This window comes from Nyctibius grandis, chromosome 17 (assembly GCF_013368605.1).
Source record: "Nyctibius grandis isolate bNycGra1 chromosome 17, bNycGra1.pri, whole genome shotgun sequence".
NCBI lineage: Eukaryota > Metazoa > Chordata > Aves > Nyctibiiformes > Nyctibiidae > Nyctibius > Nyctibius grandis.
This window is the reverse complement of record NC_090674.1, coordinates 9342177-9358267: the sequence shown is the minus strand read 5'-3', so window position 1 is coordinate 9358267 and position 16091 is coordinate 9342177. Positions and strand designations below refer to the sequence as shown.

Below are 16091 nucleotides of genomic sequence, written 5' to 3'. Positions count from 1 at the left end.
AGTTCGGGTGGGGCCGTTCAGGTGAGCGACGGGTGGGAACGCCGGGACGGAGGTGGGGGGGTACCGGTACCGGGAGGGATTTTCCAGCGCGGTTTACGGTGAGTCGCGTGGATCCGGGATGCTACCGGTAACGGGCGGGTACGATCGGGGTGCGGAGCACCCACCGCCCCCGGCGCACGGCTCCGCACCCCGATCGTGCCCGCGCCGGACACCCGCGGGGTGTGTGGGGGGGGACACGGTCACGCGTGGGCTCTGCCCGGTCTCTCCCGTTGCCCCGGACAGGTCCCCGTTGCTTCCAGCGGCGGGGCCGGTTGTGGTGCTGCCATCCCGGTGGGGTCACCCCACGGGCGACGGGGTGCTGCCACCGTCCCAGCCTCAGCCGCATCCCCGGTGTCACGGCACCGTCGTGGCGGGGGGGGAGCTCAGGACCCCCCCCAGCTGCACCGGTAGAAGGCAGAGGGGAACGGAGGGTGGGTGTCCCCGTGTCCCGGTGACTTACCGGGCCTGGCACCGCTGGCACCAGCGGTGGGTCCGTACAGGGGTGCCCACCGGGCCCGGTGATCCGGTAGCACCCGCCGAGCACCGGTGGACTCTGCCCCGCGCGCACCCAGCCCTGCTTTACCTGTCCCCCCCCGTCCCTGGCTGGCTGCCCCCCCGGCCGGCTGTTTGCCCGGGGTGGGGTGCGGTATTTACCCTCCCGCCGCGGCCGGACCGGAGCCGCCGTCTTGGGCTGCGGCCGCCCTTGACCTGGGGGGTTGCTTTTGCCGGGCGAGGGGACGCGGTGCTGAGTCGGGTGCAGGGTGAGTCTCGCCGTGCCTCAGTTTCCCCCCCCTCGCCGTAACCAGGCTGGCAGCGGGCTCACGGGGAGGGGGCTGGGGGTCCCCCGGCGACTCGAGGCCGCGGCGGTGATGCCGGTGCCGGGGCTGAGCTCGGGAACGCGAAGTGGAAGCTGTGGGGCAGGGGAGGGTGTGGGGCAGCGGCGCTGGGGGTGCCCTGGGTGGCGATGGGGGCACTGGGTGGGTGAAGCCCCCAGGCCTGGGTGTGGAGGGGTGATCAGCGGGTGGGGGCCTGATCCTGGGGACCCTCTGAGGCCGCCCACCCCCCCCTTGTTGGCCGAGGCCGGCGCGGCGCGGCTCTGCCAGCTGCTGCCGTGCACCCTCGGTGCACACGTGGCACGAGCGCGACGGGCCTCAGCGCAGCGGGCGGTGGGCGCAGCGGGGGGGTTCAGGGCCAGTGTGTGCCCCCCCCCACCCTGCACCCCAGTAGTCGAGGGGTGGCCGCTGCCCGCCGCGCCGAGCAGGAACTTCTCCTCCGGGGCGGGCGGCGGATGATGAAACCACGGAGAAATCTCCTGGCAGCGCGGGCTGCTGGCGGGAGCCCCCGGGAACCCGCGCTCCCCCGCCGCCGCCGCCTCCCCATAGTAACCCCCCGGCGGGCGCTGGCACAGGGGAGGCCGCCCTGGCTTGGCAGGGGAGCTGGCAGGGTGGAGGGGGGGTGTTTTGGCGCCTGGCCGGCTCGCCATGGCAGCGCTGGCGTCCCCGCCGTGCCCCGGGAGCTGCGTGTCCACACCCCAGCGAGCCCCGGGGCGGCTGGAAGGACCCGGCGAAGGGGCTGGGCTGAGACCCGTCAAACTCGCTTCGTGCCAGGGAGGTGACACGCTTGGGTGGCCGCACAAGGTGGGGGGGAAGGTGGTGGTGGTGGCCGGTGACCTTCAGGGCAGCGGCCACGCTCCGTGGCTGGGGATGGGTGGCAGGTCGGTGGGAGCCGTGGGTGCCCCGTGTCCCGCGGTGCCGGTGGTGGGGCTCGGCGGTGCCGCGGGCGGGCGAGGGGGGACGGAGCGGTGGCGAGGGAAAATGAAAGCAGGTGATGCGGAAGGAGAAGTAGGTCAGGCGAGCGCTGGCCTCTCCCGGCAGCCTCGGCTGCGCGGCGTGCTCCGCTCTGCCCCGGCTGTCCCCGCCGTGTCCCCATGGGCAGCGGCTGGAGGGGGCGGTGAGTAGGGCGGGGGGGGTCCTGGCGCTGGGTGCCGGGCAGGGTGGGTGTCCCACGCCGCCAGCCCTGGGTGCCGGTGGGCTGGGGAGCGCGGCCGGGCTGGCTGGCACGCGGTGGGCACGGCAGCGCCCCAGTGATTTTGCTTCGGTTCCCCCCACCGGTGGGTATCACCGGGGCCGTGGGGCTGCGGGCGAGGGTGGGCAGGGGGATGCTCCGCTTGTGGCTGGCACCGGGGAGGGGAAGGGGATTCCCGTCCCGCTGCGGTTGTGCCGGGCACGGTGGGGACACCCCGGTGGTGCTCGGGGTTGGGGACGGCCCCGTGTGCCGTGGTGGGGCTCCACGGCTGCCCCCCAACTCCCCTCCACCACGGGGCTGTGAGGCCGTCGCCGCGGCGTGGGGCTGGCCGGGGCGTCGCTGGCGGTGCCGGTGGGTCGGGGAGGCCGCGGCGGGCACGGCCTCGCTGGCGGCAGCTCCGTGGGCTCGGGGCTCGGGGGGATTAAAGGCTCCTGCCCCCTCCTTCCCCCCGCCGGGATCAGCCGTGGGCAGCGGGGAGCTGGCGGCGGGCAGCTGCCGTGGGGGCGGAAGCCGGGCTATTTCGGGGGGTGCAAAGGGGGGGGCCGTGGGCTGGCACTGTCCTTGCCGGGTGACCCCACCGGGACCGGCACCGCTGGAGCATCGGGGCCTGTCCTGTGCCCGCTCCGGCTGGCGGGGCTGAGTCCCCGGGGTGCCCCGAGGACAGGGACCCCCGGCAGGGAGGAGGAGGAGATGCCACCGGCGCGGTGGGACCCGGGGGTCTGGCTGCCCTCCAAGGTGCTCCCGTGACTGTGTGCCAGAGGGGAGCGGGACCAGCCGCGGGCAAGGCTGCCTGGCCCAGGCTGAGGGCTGGCAGCGCCGCGTCCCGCTGCCACCGGCACCGCTGGGATGGGGATGGGGCTGCTGGGGTGCTGGGGACCAGGGTGCTGGGGACCAGGGTGCTGGGACAGGGCTGCTGGGGATAGGGGTGCTGGAGATGTGGCTGCTGGGGTGCTGGGGACCAGGGTGTTGCGGATAGGGGTGCTGGGGTGCTGGGGACAGGGCTGTTGGGGTGCTGGGGATGGGTCTGCTGGGGTGCTGGTGACGTGGGGTGCTGGGGTGCTGGGGACCAGGGTGCTGGGGTGCTGGGGATGGGGCTGTTGGGGTGCTGGGGTGCCCCTGGGCAACCGAGTCCTGCTCCATCCCAGCGCGGTGCTGGGCAGGGCCGGGATGCAGTGGGGTGCCCAGCTCCACCGTGCCCCTCGCGGTGCTGACAGGGGTGACCTGGGCACTGGCTGGACTTGGACCCCTCCGAGTGCCACCCCCCTGACCCCAGCCCTGTCACACCGGGGTGATCCAAACGTGGGGTTTGCTGGTGACCGTTTCCTTCCCGTCCCCCCCCACGCCGTCCCCCCGCTCCGTTTCGGCAACCCCTTCCTTCCTTCCCTCCTTCCCTCCCCGTGCCTGGCCCCGCTCCCCGCACCACCCTGGCCAGGAGCACCCGGGGACACGGCCCGTGCCCAGCCTCGCGTGGCCTCTCCCCGGCGCTGGCGATGGCAACGCTCACCCAGAGGTGACCCCCAAGGGCCACGCGCCCTCGGCTGTGTCTGGCCACCCATGGGCGAGCAGGTGGCTGTGGGACCCCCGTGTCGTGGCAGGTCAGGGTGCTCCGTGTTCGTGGGAGATGGGGGTGCCCGTGGCTGGGGTGGCGTTGGGAGAGGGGTCGGTGCCATGCGGGAGCCGGGATGGTGCCGGAGCTCGTCCCGGCTGCGTGTGGGATGGCTCCGTGTCCCATCACTGGTGCCACTGGCCAGGGTGCCACTGGCCAGGGTGCCACTGGCCAAGGCAAGGGTGGAGCGTGGAGGAGGATGGATGAAGGTCAACCCAGCACCTCCACTGCTGGTGCCCACCTTGGCTGGGCACCCTCGGGTGCCCCCCCCGAGCCGGAGCGAGCAGCAGTTTGTGGCCGTGGCGGGCGCGTGGGGCCATTGCGACACCCCCCCGGGGTGGTGGTGGGGGACACACGGGACGTGGTGACTCACTCCGGCGGGGCCTGGCCACCAGCGGGAACCCTGAGTCAGGGCTGCGTGCCCATGCCGTGCCCCTCCCTGCCCGCCTCGCCCACCTTATCTCCCGCCCTTGGCACCTGGCACACCTGGGCTGGGGGGGCTGGCGCCGTTCCCCTCCTTTATGGGGAGCAAAGGGCAGGCGGAGGGTTGGCAGCCGGGTGCCACGTCCCTCCCGGTGACACCTGGGACCGTGCCCCCCGCCGTGCCCACCGCCGCGGTGACCGGCGAGCCCGGAGCATCGCGGCAGAGCCATGGGTGATGCCACCTGAGCCCCGGGCATCCGGCTGACCCGGCGCTTGCCCGGTGATGGAGGCGTCAGGATGCCGTGCCGGGGCGTGCTGGCCCACGTAGGCGAGATGCCGGCGCGGGCGCTGACCCCCTGTGCCCGCTCGCTGGCCCCCCGGCTCTTGCACAACCCGGCTCTTTCCGTGAGCGTTGCCGGAGCCGGAGGCCCCCCCCTCGCCCGCCCGCGCGGCTGCGCCGCCACCGGGCTCTTCCCCTTTCTGCTCGGCCTCGTGCTGCCGGGAACACCGGCACGGCCGCTCAGAGCCTGGCCGGGGCTGTGCCAGGGTGCCACGGCGGGGCTGCCCCCCAAAAGGGGATGGGGAACCACTCCCCCCCCCCCCAAAAAAAGGGGGGCAGCCCCACCGTGGCACCCTGGCATGGCCCTGGCCGGGCTGGTGTGGGCGGCCAGGGCGGGGGCCAGCGGTGGGGTGTGGAGAGCGCTCCCCGGGCTGCTAATTAATTGCTGTTTAGCTGGGGATGCAGAGGGTGTAATTAGGGGGGGGGGGATGGCATGAACCTACAGCCGGCCCCGGGGGGCTGCGGTGGGGACAAGGGGGGCCGGTGCCCCTGCCCAGGGAGCGGAGGGCACCAGGCGCCGCGGTGCAGCCGGGACTGTCCCCACGGCCCCCCTGCCCCGGGTCACCGGATCCCCGCCACGGGCCCGCGCTGACCCGCTTTGGGGCCGTCCATCTGCGGGGTTAGGGGGTGGCTAGTGGGGCCGGGCAGGCAGTGGCACGCCGTGCCCAGCCCTGCGGAGCGCAGGCGCCCTCCCGGCTCAACCGGGGCCGACGGCGGCCAACGGCGAGCGCCCAGCGCCCTACCCCGGGGCGGCGGGAGGGCGAGGACCCATCGACGCCTCGGCGCTGGCGGGGACCGGGGGGTAGGTGACGGCGGCGGCGGTGGCGAGGAGGGGGATGCCCGTTGTGCCAGCGTTGGGAATTTCCTCCTGGTGGGAACAGGGGTTAGGGGCTGTCCCCCCCGCCCTGTGCCCGGTTCCGGCGTGGCGCCCCGTGGCACGGCGCCGGTTACGAAGGGTTAATGCCGTGTGTGTTCTGGGAAGCGGGGCTGGGAGGTGCGTGACCCGGGGTGTGGGCGTCGACTCCTTTTGAGGTGGGATCCTGCGCTCAAGTGCACCAGGGGAGCCGGGGCCAAGTTCACACAGCGCCTCTCCCCTCCCTCGCCGCGCCACGGACCGCCGAGCCGGCCCCGCGGCACAGCCACGCCAGGTGAGCCGCGTGCCCACCCTCGCCGTCGCGGCCGAGAAGGTGCCGGGGTGGCGGGGAGCCGGTGTGGTGGTGCTGGGGGTGGTGGGGACGTGGTACGGTGCCACCGGGCATGGGTATGGCTGCTCTGGCACCGACCGGGTGGCTGCCGGGATGCCGGCGTCGCCCGAGCCCTGCACCGCCCTCGCTGCCGGTGGGATGGGATGGGAAGGGACGGGCGGCGAGGACCGGGTCACCGGGGCCTGGCAGAGCGGGGCCGGCACCCCACGGCGGCGATGCCAGGCAGCTGGACGTGCCTCTGCTTGGCCAGGGTGGTGGGGAAGGTTTTGGCAGCGGGCCGGGGGCCGCGATGCCAGCGTGGGGTCGGCGCGGGGGCTCGGCTGCTCGTCCCTGCCACAGGTGCCGGCGTTGGCACCGCAGCCGTCTGTTCCACCGTGGCAGGGCTGCCCGTGCCCAGCCTCCAGCCCGGCTGTTGTGCCAGGCTGGCACCGGGCCCCAGGGAGCCGCGGCGGGGCTGGGCCGTGGCGTTCGGAGCCCCTTCCCCGGTGCCGATGGCCACGGTGCCTTGGCCGCGGCACACAGCCGTGCCCGCCGGACAGCTTGAGGTGCCCAGGGACCGGGAGCTCTCCGGGTGGCACCCGAGGAGCCGGCCAGCGCTGGGGTGGTGCCGTGGGGCTCGTGCCCCGGTGCCGCGGGGTGTGGGGGGGTCTGTTTATCCTCTTCTCTCTTCAAACCATTTCCTTTCGGCTCCGCTCGCTGGTTTCTGCTTCTTGCGAAGAGCGGGACCGCTTCCCCCCTCCCCTCGGGCACCGCGACCCCCCGGCACGCCGCCGGCACATGCCCGCTCCAGGGCCACCAGCCCAGCCAGACCCTAGCCCACCGCCTTGTCACCCCCTGGCACCGCGGCAGTGGGCGCCGGGGCCACCCACCGGCTCCGTGCAGGGCGATGGGTGGGTTGGGGGATGCACGGCCCCACCCTGGGGTCCCCATCGCAGGTGCCGAAGGGGGTGGGGGGCCCCGGCGGGGCGAGGGGCCGGGTGCTGGGTGCCGGGCCGGGTGCTGGTGCCGCGCTCACCTTCCTGGGTGACTCATTCTCCCCGGTGCGGCTGTGAAGTCCCTCGACAGCGTTTGGTGGCTCTCGGGACCGAAAGTGGCGACACTCGGCAGCAGCTCCGGGGTGGGGGGGGACCCCTGTCCCCCTTCCCCATGGAGGAACAGGTTTGGGGAACCCCCAGGCACCGCGTCCCACCCCACATCTCCCACCATCCCCAAGCCATGACCGGCGCCTGGCACAGCCTGGCACCGTGCCCGCGTGCTGGGTGCCATCGTGGCTTGGTGGCACGGGACGCAGCCAGTCCCCACGCAGGGTGGGTGCTGCAGGGCCGGACCCCCCCCCCGCTGTGCCAGGGCAGCCGGACCCCCCCAGGGCTTCGGAGAGGGGGGGGCTGGCAGGTGAACGGGGGCTGCGGTTGTGCCAGCAGTGCGATGTCAGGGTGACCTGGGCACGTATTGTTCCCGTTGCCACCTGCCCCGGCACAGGAGCCAGCTCAGCGTGGGGAGCGACCCCCCCCCCCCTTCCCCGGCCGCTGCCGCAGCCGAAACAGGCCCGGCCGCAGGCATTGACGTAACCGAGAAAGCCTGGGCACGGCGGGGGCGCGGGCACGGCCGCCGGCCCCCTCCCCACCCTGCGCACCCCCTTCGCCATCGCCCAAGGAACGCCGGGGGGGTGTCGGGGGCGGCTCCGGCGCCCTCACACCTCGTCCCCCCTCGTTTCCTTATCGCCGCTGCCATCTCCTCGATGGCGGCATGTGACTTCGCTCCGGCGAGGAGGATGCGCGGCGGCGGCGGGGGGGGGGACAGGGGAGGGGTGTCGGGGAAGAAGCCGTAACGGGCGGTTTGGTTACGATGGAAAATCCCCCTCCTGCCGCCGCTTCGCCCCCGCCCTGCGCCAGCCCCGCGCCTGCGTCCGCAGGCATCCGGCCCCGCGCCCGCTCGCGGGGGTCCCGGCACCCTCGTCTTTGCCGGTGAGCTCCGGCGGCACCGGCAGCGCCAAGGCTGCTCCTGCTTGGGCCATGGCACGGTGAGGCCGGTGGCTGTGCCGGTTCCTCGCAGCACAGGGGTACGGCCGGGGCCTTGGCCGGTGCCGGAGCCCCCACATGGGCACGTGCCGGTGGGTGCTGGGCACGTGCTGGTGGGTGCTGGGCACATACTGGTGGGTGCTGGTCACATGCCGTTTGGTGCTGGGCACATGCTGGTGGGTGCTGGGCACGTGCTGGTGGGTGCTTGGCACACACCAGTGGGTTCCAGCCCCGGCCCTGCAATTGCCCCGTGCCCGGGTGTCCCCTGGGGCCGGGGGTGCCACAGGGACCAGCGGACAGGGGGGTCCGTCCCGCCGCCGTCAGCGTTCGGCCGAGGGAAGCAGTGATGGAGGATGTGGGTGCTGCCCCATCCCGTGACAGCCCCGGGGGTGCGCAGGGCTCCGGGGTGCCCTCGGCGGGCGCCGTGTCCCTGTCCCCCCCCTCCCTGCAGCGCGGCGCGGGGCTAATCCTGCCCCCGCTGCTAATCCCGCCTTAATCCCACCGGGGGCTGTCGCTGCCCGTTGGCTCCCAGGGCCCTGATGGCTTTAATCGCCCCTAATCCCCTCGCCCCCGCCCCGGCCAGCAGCAGGGACCCCACGGCCGGCGGCAAAGGGTGGGCTGGTGGCCGCGGGCGGTCGGCACTGCCCGGTTCCCAGTTTCAGGGGCGGCTGCCGCCTGCCATGCCGGTCGGGCCTGCTCGGCAGCGGCTGGGGCGGCTCCGCAGCCGGTTGCTCCCGGGGGCCGTTCCCAGCCGCCTGCCGAGGCAGCCCCAAGCTGGCCGTCGCCCAAGCGTAGGGAGCGGCCGGCGCGGGGATGGGCCCCTACGCCGGGGGGCCACCGGCCGCGCCGCCCCTCCGCGGGCAAGAGGGGGCACGTCCCCCCGCGCCCGCCGACGGCACGGCGTGGCTTGGCATGGGCCGCGGCAGTGCCGTGTGCCAGGGCGCTGCAGCCACCGGACGGGCCTCCCACCCCAGCGTCGCCCAGCAGCACTGGTGTCACCTGGCAGCACCAGTGTCACCCAGCAGCACTAGTGTAGCCCCGGTGTCACCCAACAGCCCCGGTGTCACCCAACAGCCCCAGTGTCAACCAGAAGCACCAGTGTAGCCCTGGTGTCACCCAGCAGCCCTGGTGTCACCCGGCAGCACCAGTGTCACCCAGCAGCCCTGGTGACACTGAGCGGCACCAGTGTCACCCAGCAGCACCAGTGTAGCCCCGGTGTCACCCGGCAGCACCAGTGTCACCCAGCAGCCCCGGTGTCACTCAGGGGCACCAGTGTCACCCATCAGCCGCAGTGTCACTCAGCAGCGCCAGTGTCACCCAGCAGCACCAGTGTAGCCCCGGTGTCACCCGGCAGCACCAGTGTCACCCAGCAGCCCCGGTGTCACTCAGGGGCACCAGTGTCACCCATCAGCCCCAGTGTCACTCAGCGGCACCAGTGTCACCCAGCAGCACCAGTGTAGCCCTGGTGTCACACAGCAGCCCCGGTGTCACCCAGCGGCACCGAACAGCCGGGACGCCGTTACCCCCAGCTGGCCGTGGCGTTGCAGGCCAAGTTGCGGCACCGGTGCTGCCGTTGCTGCGTGTCCCCTGCCTGGAGGTCGAGAGGGCAGAGGGGTCCCTCTTCCCACAGCCTCCACCACGCGCCGGCTCCGTGGGGACCCGCATGTCCCCACTATGGGCACCCCTAAGCACTGGCGCCGGCTGTGCCGGGGTTTATGGCTGCGGCCAAGCCTTGCCAGGCGCAGCGTGGGAAAGGCCCGGCTCGCTCGGGCAGGGCTTGGCTCGGCTCGGCTGGGCGAGGAGCGGCCCCGGGCTGGGGCAAAGAGGGAGGGAGGGGAGCCGGGCCCCCACCGGGAGCGGGGGCAGGAACCGGCGGTGCGGGTGCTGATCCTAATCTGCGGCGGCAGGAAGCGTGGCCCCCGTTCCCAGCCCGGCTGGGCTCCGCGGGGCGGCCCCCCGGCCCTCGGGGCCCTCTTCCCGGCACTCGCCCGCCCACCCGTTGCCCGCCGCCGGCGAGGCCCGCGTTCCCAGGATGGGGCTGCCGGGAGCCGGCGGCTGCGCCCCGGTTGTGCCAGGAGGCCGAGGGGCCCGGGGTGGTGGGTAGGTGGGTGGGTGGGTGGGCTGGCGCAGGAAACGCCGCGGCTCGGCGCCGCGTTCAAAGGCGCCGTGCTGAGATTTCCCCCCTTTGCTGTGGCGGCGCGGGGGGCCGGGCGCCGGTGGTGGAGGAAGCGCGGGGGGCTGCGGCAAGGGGGCCCTGCCACCTGCCGACCTCGGCGTGGGGTACGGGGGGGGGTGCGGGCAGCCCACCTCGGTGTCCCACCAAAACCCCGTGCCGTGGCGGTTTCCTCGCGGCCTGGTTCCGCGGCGAAGCCGACGCTCGTAGCCGCGACGTTTCCTCCGTGTGCCGGTTGGCGACCGTCCCCGTCCTTCCCGCAGGTGAGGAGGACGATGGCCAGCCCGGAGGACGACCTGATCGGCATCCCGTTCCCCGAGCACAGCAGCGAGTTGCTGAGTTGCCTCAACGAACAACGGCAGCTGGGGCTCCTCTGCGACGTCACCATCAAGACGCAGGGTCTGGAGTACCGCACCCACCGCGCCGTCCTCGCCGCCTCCAGCCGCTACTTCAAAAAGCTTTTCGCCGGACCGGGCCCGGGCCAAGACGTTTGTGAGTTGGATTTTGTCGGACCGGAGGCGCTGGGAGCGTTGTTGGAGTTCGCCTACACGGCCACGCTCACCATCAGCAGCTCCAACATGGGCGAGGTGCTGCGGGCCGCGCGGCTGCTCGAGATCCCCTGCGTGATCGCCGCCTGCGTGGAGATCCTGCAGGGCAGCGGCCTGGAGGCGCCCGGCCCCGACGACGGCGACTGCGAACGCGCCCGCCGCTACCTGGAAGCTTTCGCCTCCCTCCCCGAGGGCGACGCTCTCCCCCCGCCACCCCCTCGCCCCGCCGCTCGCCGCAGCAAGAAGACCCGCAAGTTCTTGCAGGCCCGCGGCGCCCGCCTCAACAACCACGCCGAGGAGGAGCCGGCGCCGGGCGCCGAGGCCGAGGGCTGCGGCAGCCCCCCGCCGCCCCCCCAGCCGCCATCGCCGCCCCTCCCCGAGGGGCTGCCGCTGCCCTACGAGAGCTTCGAGCTGCCCGAGGAAGAGGAGCTGCCCCCACACCCCTTCCCCTTCCCCTACCAGCCCCCCTTGTCCCCCGAGGAAGCCGCCTCGGATGACGACGCCATCGACCCCGACCTCATGGCCTACCTGAGCTCGTTGCACCACGAGTCGCTGGCGCCGGGCCTGGATACGCCCGACAAGCTGGTCCGCAAACGCCGCTCGCAGATGCCCCAGGAATGCCCCGTTTGCCACAAGGTCATCCACGGCGCCGGCAAACTGCCCCGCCACATGCGCACGCACACGGGCGAGAAGCCCTTCGCCTGCCAGGTCTGCGGGGTCCGCTTCACACGGTGAGTGCCGCCGGGCCAGCCCTCCCTGCCCGATGGGGACCCGGTGGCATCCCCCGTGGCACCAGCCGCGCTGGTTCCTCACCACATCCCTGGCACGGTGCGGTGCGGGTCTGTGGGGTCACCCCATGGGTGCTGCTGGACCGACCCTCCCTGCCTGACGGGGACCCAGAGGCTTCATCCATGGCACGTCCCCTGCCAGCTGTGCCGGTTCCTGGCCACATTCCTGGCACGGTGCAGGTCCATGGGGTCTCCTGCACCCCACGGTGGTGCCGGACCATCCCTCCTTGCCTGACGGTTACCCAGTGGCATCCCCCATGGCACCTCCCCTGCCAGCCGTGCCGGTTCTGCGCCGCATCCGTGCCACGGTGCAGTGCAGGTCCATAGGGTCACCCCATGAGTGCCACCAGACCGTCCCTCCCTGCCTGACGGTCACCTGATGGCATCCCCCATGGCACCATCCCTGCCACCCTTGCCAGTTCCTGGCCACATCCCCGGCACGGTGCGGGGCAGGTCCGTGGGGTCACACCATGAGAACTGCCAGACTGACCCTCCCTGCCTGGCGGGGACCCAATGGCACCCTCCATGGCACCATCCCTGCCACCCTTGCCGGGTCCTGGCCCCATCCCTGGCACGGTGCAGTGCGGGTCCATGGGGTCACCCCACAAGTGCCACCGAACCACCTCTCCCTGGCCAACGGGTACCTGGTGGCAACCCCCATGGCACCTTCGCTGCCAGCCTTGCCAGTTCTTGGCCGCATCCCTGGCACGGTGCAGTGCGGGTCTGTGGGGTCACCCCGTGGGTGCTGCTGGATGGACCCTCCCTGCCTGATGGGGACCCGATGGTGTCCCCCATGGCACCATCTGTGCCAGCTGTGCCAGTTCCTGGCCACATCACTGCCATGGTGCGGGTCTGTGGGGTCACCCCACGAGTGCTGCTGCACTGTCCCTCCCTGCCTGCCACCCAGGTGCCACCATCCCTCTGCCAGCACCTCCACGGCACGATACAATGCAGAGACCCGTGAGAGTTGGGGCTGTTCAGCCTGGAGAGGAGAAGGCTCCGGGGAGACCTTCTAGCACCTTCCAGCACCTGAAGGGGCTACAGGAAAGCTGGAGAGGGGCTTTTGCCAAGGGCATGGAGTGACAGGACGAGGGGGAACAGTTTTAAACTGAAAGAGGGGAGATTGAGATGAGATCTGAGGAAGAAATTCTTTGCTGTGAGGGTGGTGAGAGCCTGGCCCAGGTTGCCCAGAGAAGCTGTGGCTGCCCCCTCCCTGGCAGTGTTCAAGGCCAGGTTGGATGGGGCTTGGAGCAACCTGGGCTGGTGGAAGGTGTCCCTGCCCGTGGCAGGGGGGTGGGAACTGGGTGGTCTTTAAGGTCCCTCCCAACCCAAACCAGTCTGTGACTCTGTGATTCCCTGGCGATACGGAATCCCAGAATCACTGAGGTTGGGAGAGCCCTCTGGGCTCATCGAGTCCAACCATTGCCCTGACACCACCATGGCAACTAGACCAGGGCACTAAGTGCCATGTCCAGTCTTTTCTTAAACACCTCCAGAGATGGTGACTCCACCACCTCCCTGGGCATCCCATCCAGTGTCTAATGACCCTTGCTGACACCACCCACCCCGTACCAACATCCCCCCCTTTCTCCACCCCCCCAGGAACGACAAGCTGAAGATCCACATGCGCAAGCACACGGGCGAGCGCCCCTACTCGTGCCAGCACTGCAGCGCCCGCTTCCTCCACAGCTACGACCTGAAGAACCACATGCACCTCCACACCGGCGCCCGCCCCTACGAGTGCTACCTCTGCCACAAGGCCTTCGCCAAAGACGACCACCTCCAGCGGCACCTCAAAGGGCAAAATTGTTTGGAAGTACGGACCCGCCGCCGGCGCCGCGACGAGCCCCAACCGCCGCCGCCGGCAACCGGAGCGCCGGGGCTCGACCTCTCCAACGGGAGGCTGGAGGGGTTACGGCTTTCCATCGCGCGGTACTGGGGGCCGGCACAGCCCGAGGAGGAGGATGAGGAAGCAGAGGGGGAAGAAGGGCAGCAGGCGGATGGCGACGTGCCGGTGGAGACGGCGTAGGGCCGTGCCGGGCCGCGCCAGGCCGTGCCGGGCCATGATGGGCCGTGATGGGCCATGATGGGCCGTGATGGGGTTTCTCTTCCCGTCTGGCCCCGTCACGGTTCATTCCCAGTTATGCAAAGTGGGGTGGGAGGGGGAAACTCCCCCTCCCCGCCCCCGGCTGATTTGCACAATGGGGTGTGTGGGGGGGTCCCCACTCCCCCACCGTGCCCATGTCCCCCCGGCTGGGGTGGGGGGGGCACAGTGGGACCGGGGTATCCCCCCCCCCACTCCAAATGGGGTCGGGACCGAGCAGGGGGGCACCCACAAACCGACACCCCCCCTCCCCTGCTGCCAGCCGGGGTGAGCACGGGACCCCCTGCCCTGTGCCCCCCCCAGTTGCCAGCAGAGACCCCCCGTTGTACATAGCTTGTGTGCCCCCCCCCCAAACACCCCCCAAACCCTGAGCAGCCCCCCCCCCCCCGGCGAGCCCCCCCCCTCGCCCCTGCACTCCCGGCTGCTTTAACTCTTGGTTGCACTATTCGGGTGAACCCAGCCCCCAGGGTGTGGGGCAGCCCCGGCCCCCACCCCAAAACCCACCCCCCAGGCCCTGTGGGACCCCCCCCCCCCATTTCCCCTGGGGTGACCGGGCTCCAGCGATCACCCCTTTGCCCTTTGCACATGCCCCCCCCCCCCCACCCCAGCTCCCCCCACCCCCCAGGGCGCATCCCCCCCCACCCCAGGGCGGGGGGGGCAGGGGACCGGCACTATTTGCCTCAAAGAAGAGTTTATCTATATTTAAAAAGATGATGTAATATATTCCCCCCCCCACCCCCTTCGCTGCTGTCCCCCCCCCCCCTCCTCGCACGTCTGTCCTTTGCCATGGGGTGCTGGGAGGGGGATGAGGGGACACCCCCCCCCCGCCCCAGTCATGGCTTTAAAGTGCCTTAATGGTGAACTTGAACTTTTTTCGGCTACTTGAACCTCTCTGGTGTCAGGAACCAAACGAATCATGGGTGGGCGGCCCCCCCCCAGCTCCCCCCTCCCCGCCCCACCGGGCCGCCTCTGTCTGTCTGTCTGTCTGTTTGTGGTTTGTTTTTTTAAACGAAGGCTGCTTGGTAATAAATGGAGAAGCAGGGACCCCCCCCGGTGCCCGGCTGTCTGTCCTGGGGGGACGGAGTGGGGCTGGGGGCACTGTGGGGATGGGGGCACTGCGGGGACAGGGACAGGGCTGGGGGCATCACAGGGATGGGGACAGGGGCCCTGTGGGGATGGAGATGGGGGCACCATGGGGCTGGGGATGGTGGTACCATGGGGCTGGGGGCCCTGTGGGGACGGGGACAGGGACAGGGCTGGGGGCACCACAGGGAGGGAGATAGGGGTACCATGGGGCTAGGGGCATGGCAGGGATGGGTATGGGGGCACTATGGGGCTGGGGGCACCATGGGGATGGAGGTACCATGGGGATGGGGATGGAGATGGGGGTACCATGGAGCTGGGGGCCCTGTGGGGACAGGGACAGGGCTGGGGGCATTGTAGGGATGGGGACAGGGGCACTGTGAGGATGGAGATGGGGTGACCATGGGGATGGGTATGGGGGAACCATGGGGCTGGGGGCACTGTGGGGCTGGGGGCCCTGTGGGGACAGGGACAGGGCTGGGGGCATCATGGGGATGGGGACGGGGGCACCGTGGGCATGGGGATGGTGGTACCATGGGGCTGGGGGCGTCACAGGGATAGGGACAGGGGCACTGTGGGGCTCAGGGTACTGCAGGTATGGGGATGGGGGCACCATGGGGCTGGGGGCACCATGGGGATGGGGACAGGGGGACAATGAGGCTGGGGGCATCATGGGGATGAGGGTACCATGGGGATGGAGCTGGGGGCACCATGGGGCTGGGGGCCCTGTGGGGACAGGGACAGGGCTGGGGGCACCACAGGGATGGAGATAGGGGTACCATGGGGCTGGGGGAATGACAGGGATGGGTATGGGGGCACTATGGGGCTGGGGGCACTGTGGGGCTGGGGGCACTGCAGGGATGGAGCTGGGGCTGGGGGCACCTCGAGGTGGGGACCACCATGGGGTACCGGCCACCAGCTCAGGGCACCAGGATGCTGGTGCCTCAAGGACTGGGCGCTTTTATTATATAAAAGCAGCGTGGCCAGCAGGGCGAGGGGGGGATTGTGCCCCTCTGCTCCGCTCTCCTGAGACCCCCCTGCAGTGCTGCGTCCAGCTCTGGGGCCCAACAGCAGAAGGACACGGAGCTGGTGGAGCGAGTCCAGAGGAGGCCATGGAGATGATGCGAGGGCTGGAGCCCCTCTGCTCTGGAGACAGGCTGGGAGAGCTGGGGCTGTTCAGCTGGAGAAGAGCAGACTGAGGGGGGATCTTCTCAATGCTCACAAATACCTTCGGGGCGGGTGTCAAGGGGATGGGCCAGACTCTTCTCAGTGGTGCCCAGCACCAGGACAAGGGGCAACGGGCACAGACTGAAACACGGGAAGTTCCATGTGAATGTGAGGAAAAACTTGTTTGCTGTGAGGGTGGCAGAGCCCGGGCACAGGCTGCCCAGGGAGGGGGGAGTCTCCTTCTCTGGAGATATTCAAACCCGCCTGGCCTGACCCTGTGCGACGTGCTCTGGGTGACCCTGCTTGGGCAGGGGGTGGGCTGGGGGTTCACCATCATCTTCACAACCCCGACCCTGCCGCAGGCGGTGTCGCTGCTGGAGTCTTGCTACCGGCGTTGGCCGCTCCTGCACCGCTGGATGCACCGGAGCTGCGCGGTGTGCGGGGTGCCCGAGACCCCCCGCAGAGATACGTGGTGTAGAGTCACAGCCTGGTTTGGGTTGGAAGGGACCCTAAAGACCATCCAGTTCCCACCCCCCTGCCACGGGCAGGGACACCTTCCACCAGACCAGGTT

At 71.2% G+C, this 16091-nt stretch overlaps 1 protein-coding gene across 1 annotated transcript; it reads left to right on the top strand.

Annotated features, from left to right (window-relative positions):
- The first annotated feature begins 10104 nt into the window (after positions 1-10104).
- Positions 10105-13194, top strand: ZBTB7B (zinc finger and BTB domain containing 7B). The gene is made up of 2 exons (XM_068415061.1): positions 10105-11108; positions 12768-13194. Exons 1-2 carry the CDS (start codon positions 10105-10107, stop codon positions 13192-13194), a joined length of 1431 nt encoding a protein of 476 aa, XP_068271162.1.
- Positions 13195-16091: the final 2897 nt, after the last annotated feature.

Bases quoted from the DNA above. Each gene is read 5' to 3' on its own strand.
- ZBTB7B (XM_068415061.1), top strand. From the start codon at position 10,105: ATGGCCAGCCCGGAGGACGACCTGATCGGCATCCCGTTCCCCGAGCAC. The intron at 11,109-12,767 runs GTGAGTGCCGCC...CCACCCCCCCAG, and splicing joins TGCGGGGTCCGCTTCACACG to GAACGACAAGCTGAAGATCC.